The sequence below is a fragment of the Coregonus clupeaformis genome, chromosome 26 (genome assembly GCF_020615455.1).
Source record: "Coregonus clupeaformis isolate EN_2021a chromosome 26, ASM2061545v1, whole genome shotgun sequence".
NCBI lineage: Eukaryota > Metazoa > Chordata > Actinopteri > Salmoniformes > Salmonidae > Coregonus > Coregonus clupeaformis.
Genome location: NC_059217.1, coordinates 20,638,875 through 20,644,350, shown reverse-complemented (window position 1 = coordinate 20,644,350; position 5,476 = coordinate 20,638,875). Strand labels below are relative to the sequence as shown.

Below are 5,476 nucleotides of genomic sequence, written 5' to 3'. Positions count from 1 at the left end.
TGTTATATGTATTGTGGGTCACTTTAAGCATTACGATGATCGTTCCCAGGACAGCAGGCCTAGACGCATTATTATTTACGAGACAACTTTTTAATAGTGTTTCCCAAACAAGCACGTAGAGAGAACGTTCGCTACGTGCGTCTTTAAACCATGTGTCGATACTGAAACCATCCAAAGAAAAGCAAGGCTGCTCTCGGATCAGCTTTCTCCATTCAAATCTTACCTTAACATTATAATTATTCCACAATAGCCTACTGACAAAGGATCAGCTCCTAGAGAGATATTACCACCTATGGCTGCAAATAGGCTATTGAGGCGGCGTATTACATTACTTTACATTAACTAAATCACAGATTGGGCACATCATTGCACACATGTTGTCACACATCATGAAACACATTTAGGCAAAAATGACAGACAGTAACCTAGTCGCAAAATAGAACTCAATTGAACATGAAATTGATTTCAATATGATTGAAATAGTCTATAGGCCTATGTATCTTTTAATTCAGTTATCTCGGTTTTCATTTGAAGCATCATTTTTATAATTCACTTGTTTGTAACAATTGAAAATACTTTGGCAACTTTGTATTTGTAGTCAACTTCGTTTTGAAGTTATCCGCAGTCACACCCAGACAGATCTTAATTATTATATGTTTAGCGGAGATCTTCTGTGAATAAAGTGACGTGGAAGGGCTAAAAGGCATCTAACTATGCACTTTGGCTGCTCTACGAGTGGTCTGTATCACTCGTACATGTGCAAAGGTTTTTAAGAGCCACGTTACTAACGAAGGCTCTGGAAAACAGCTCGGCTACTAAAGATACATCGTAAGAAGGTTCTAATGATGATCTTAATGCTACGAAGGCTCTGGGCTGGGGAAACGAGGCCCAGTCCTGTTTGGATTACAGCAGCCTGTGTTGGCGGAGGCTATCGACAGTGGTGCATGCAATTAATCCCTTCATGTCCATGTGTTATAGTGAATATTTGACTCAAAACTATATTGAATATAATATTTGATACAATAACTAACATATTCAATATAGCCATAGGGTGAACAGGGGGGTGCAGGCCTGTTATCTACGTTTGACAGAGATAGCCCATAGGCCGATATAATATCAGCTAAAACAACAATCTTACCTTGTCACTGCATGATCAAAGTTGTATGTGTGTGTGTGTGTGTGTATGTGTGTGTGTGTGATGGTTTAGCGATAGGCTACGTGACGGTTTAGCAATATGTGTCTTTATCTAGAAGTATTTGTCATAATGGAAGAGTATTAATTGAGTCAATTTTAGACAGCCTAATTTCACAGGAAAGTTTAGGGCGATTTTTGGCACCATGCTTAAAGTGAGCTTCCCCTCTCTACTGTCAAAACGGATTTGGTTTAATTCGTTTTCTGAAGTTGCACTATGACACAAAAAATTAAATTAAAGAAGGTCATATAAAATGTATACTCTAAGGGCTTTCATTAACACGACACCAACAAAAGGAGTGCCAGAGACTTCATAAAAGTATGACTATCATGTTTGCGTTCTATTCAAAGGCTTTGGGTTAGCTGAAGGGGAAAGTGGAAGCGGGGAGTCAGCCCTCCCACTCTTTATCCCTAATAATCAGCTGTCAAAAACACCCCACCGAGTAATTTAACCATTTGCACACATATCTGGTAAATAAAAGAGGCTTTTTACACCCCCCTCTGCCTCGGAACATGTGCTTGGCCAACTTCGAAATGGAATAATCGGTCTGTTTTCTGCACTGGGACGAGTCCTGTCCGGCTGCCTCCTTTGTATCTGTCCGGAGACAACACAGACGACATGAAAGCGGACAACCGCGCGCCTTTTGAGAAGATCGCTTTTCAGAGGCAAATGTGTGTGGCTTGTCTCCGAGAGGAACACTCGCTGGGGGCACATTGAGCCTCTAGGCACTGGGTCTTCAGTGACAACATCAACAAACGGGCAAAAAGCCGCATTATCGTGGATTAGGATCCTGATGAAAAATGCTGCTACAAATTAGCAACGAAACCCCAAGAGATCGTGGGTATCCATGTAGAACGTTCACATTCAATTACAGGCCTCCAAAACCCCGATGTTCCCATTCATTTAGCCCATTGTTACTTGCCAAAAAACGAGTCCATTATAAACGCCCTGAGAGCCACATAAAAGGAATGAATACATGCCCACTCTTCCAGAATATATCTCACAGCAAAATGTGGGAGTTCAGACATCACAAATCTGGATCTAAACACTTGTTGGCTGTAGTGGAATATAGGTAAATAAATGGGCTATTTTTTTATTTTTTTTATTGATAATAGACTAGTAATAAATGCTCCTATAATTGCTACAGCTTGCACGCAATATTTAACTGAGATTTAAACCTATGACACTATTGTGTAAATGACCATGTATGCTCATAATCGTTTCAGAAAGCCGCTTGTAATAGGTCTATCAAAGACCTGCATATAGCGTTCAAACTGGGCCTACACATACAGATTTAAGTTTGACCTCCGAGCTGTATAAATCAAAACGTAGGCATATTTTCTATTTCCTAGGGAGATTTTAGCCTTTGAAGTTTTAATGGTTATTCATATTTTTGAGTAGACCTATGTGTGCAGGCACATGGCCAATTAAACGTTCCAATAAACAAGTTAACGAAAGTATTTTTAAATTCACAAACATTTATTCTTCTTTTCATTACAACAAAAAATGACCTATGAACATTAAGTGTCTCTGTCTATACACATAACATACGTTTCACAGATTAATTTCAATGAAATAGATAGGAAGGAAAGCACAACAGTTTAACAGGATGAGAGGTAATGCGCTTTACACCAAAACCACATATCTGTCCACTGACAACATGAAACACTATCAAACTAATTCACCACAACACCGGTGTTAAAAGAACGAGGGGTAGTGGGAAAGGTTAGATTTGTTTAAATAACCCCCCTTGTCTCAATGTGCTTTCTAACAATTAAAACCTGAGTTTGCGTCTCGGTAGCCTATTAACAGTGCTTTATTTCACAACGCACACAATATATATAAAACAATATAAACCATAATAAAAATCTCAATTATAGTTAAGAAACAATTAAATATTTCCCACAGTGAGATACGTGACATTTAACTTGCGTTAAAAATAGCTGGATCTTCGCTCACGATAGGTGAGGGCCTAGGCCAATGTAGGCAAATGAATACACTCAACATTGTCTTAGAATTTGTTTTCTGACTTAATCATACTTCTTCCATTTAGTGTATCCTATACATATTTACAATCCATAAATATAGCCACCTTTTCACTTTCCTCTCTCCGATCAGTTCTAAGAAACAGAAGGGGAAGAGCAACACTCTTATTTCTCAAAGAATGTTTATCCTACCTTCACATAAGACGACAGAACCGTAATGGGTTAATAGGATTTCTGCGAGTTTTGTTTTTAATGCCAGTTTAGAAATGGCAAATGTTAAGATTTGTAGTTTTGCTGGAGAATGTATGTGAGCCAGGCTGAAGCATTGTTTCCTGCGAGAGGTTCAAGTGGTTCGAAGCTGAGGCGAGTGCAGGGTTCAACATGGCCAGGATCTGAGCCTGACTGTGGCTGTGGCTGCCGGACTGTGCACTGTACGGGGAGGCCACGGAGTTAGATGCACCGATTATATTGTCTATAGAGAAAGAGGGCCGAGTTGGAGTGTTAGTGTCCGTCTTGAGAGGCGCCAGGCCGGGCAAGGTCGGGCTGAGTTGAGGGTAGAATGGCTTTCGTAAATCAGCCCCTAATAGAGAGGGCAGGGGATGTGGCGTGGGGAATATTGAGGCTGACGAGGGGAATCCACAAGGTGTATTCTGGAAAGGGAAAGCGCCTGCTGGGAGGTGCGGATGATAGGGGTTATGTGCATGGAAGTTCTGCAGCTGGAGTCCGTAGTTGTACCCATAAGGGCCGTATCCGAACCCGGGCAGGAACCCCCCGGCGTCCCTGAGGATTTCGTTGGCTTGGTGCCTCTTGAAGCGCTTCCTCCTGCGTAAAAAACTCCCGTTGTCGAACATGTCTGCGGACTCCGGGTCGAGGGTCCAGTAGTTGCCTTTTCCGGGGTTGCCAGGCTCACGTGGGATTTTGACAAAGCAGTCATTGAGAGAAAGATTGTGACGAATGGAGTTTTGCCACGCGGGGAATTTCTCCCGATAGTACGGGAATCTGTTGCTGATGAACTCACAGATTTCGCTGAGAGTGAGACGTTTCTTGGGACTCTGGAGGATAGACATGGTTATCAGGGCTATGTAGGAGTACGGGGGCTTGACTAGAGCGTTCTTACCAGGCTTATCACCTATCATGGCCACTGAATCTCCACCAACTCCAACCTGGTCAGCCGGACACTCGGAGCTGCTGAGGCCGGGGGAGGAACCCCTGTCCCCCGCGTTCTGAGACAAATTATCGTATGAGTCATTGTCCAGGAAATCGTGATGAAGGTATTTCCCATCCTTGCCAACAGAGATGTCTCCCCCAACCACATCTATGTCCACATCTTCAGACAACGCAGAGTTGTCGGACATATCCGTACCTAGAGTCATCCTTGGAGAGACTGGTTCTCTTCCTCCCTCTAGTTCCGTACGGAGTCTTTTCAGCTCCCACGCTGGGTGTAATCAGTCCGTGCGTAAAGCACTCTACCGCTCTTCCGAGGACCACAGCGAACTCCTGTTTACTTCTCCGAGCTGCATAGAAACATTACTGGAATCTAGAAGAGAGCAAAACTAAGCTTGGATCCAGGTGTAACGCCACTCCAACCAGTTGGCATTGGGGCTGTGGTGTCTTTCACCGAGGATGAAACTCTTCTGAATTCAAGCGCAGGAAAACAAAACTGGAATGGAAAATTCAGTCAAGCTATTTACTTGAAGACCACTACAAGCATTTATACAATAATTATTTTTCTTTCTTGCACTCATTTGTGTTTTAGGTCGTTAGTTTACTGTTGCATATCTGTATGAATATCTTTACGCACAGGCAGGGAGCAAGTATCCTGCGTGAGCTTCATACTATTCCCATTCATAGCGCTCAAAAGCTATTTATTCAGCCGTCCAAATCACGTGGTCACGATGTCACGGTTACCAGGAATTGAAGGAAAGGGAAAAGGGAAGGGAAGACGGACACGGGGAGGAGATGGTGAGTGCACTACCTTACACCTTCTCTTGGGTTAACGATACTCCACTACACACACACATCTTCTAAATATGGAATATCATCAAAAGTATTGATTTTAGGTTGTTGGAATGCATTGTAGCTATAGCAAAATACAAAAAGGATGGACGTTTCCACAGTATCAGGGGTTTTGAAACCTCATAGTGTTCAAGCCTTAAGAATCTGAGTTAGATGATTGGATAAAAAATAGACTACAGAACTCAGTCCAGGTCCAATACCATATAATTTGCATATTTATGGACAGGGATTTCAAGGCTAAAACATATTTGTTTACTTGTTTGTTAGTCAGTGCATTAATTCA

General features: G+C 42.1%; 1 protein-coding gene across 1 annotated transcript; it reads right to left on the bottom strand.

Annotated features, from left to right (window-relative positions):
* Positions 1-2,652: 2,652 nt before the first annotated feature.
* On the bottom strand, positions 2,653-5,024 carry LOC121539901 (forkhead box protein D2-like). The gene has a single exon (XM_041848549.2). The coding sequence runs from the start codon at positions 4,548-4,550 to the stop codon at positions 3,438-3,440; it is 1,113 nt and encodes a 370-aa protein (XP_041704483.1). The 5' UTR covers positions 4,551-5,024; the 3' UTR covers positions 2,653-3,437.
* Positions 5,025-5,476: the final 452 nt, after the last annotated feature.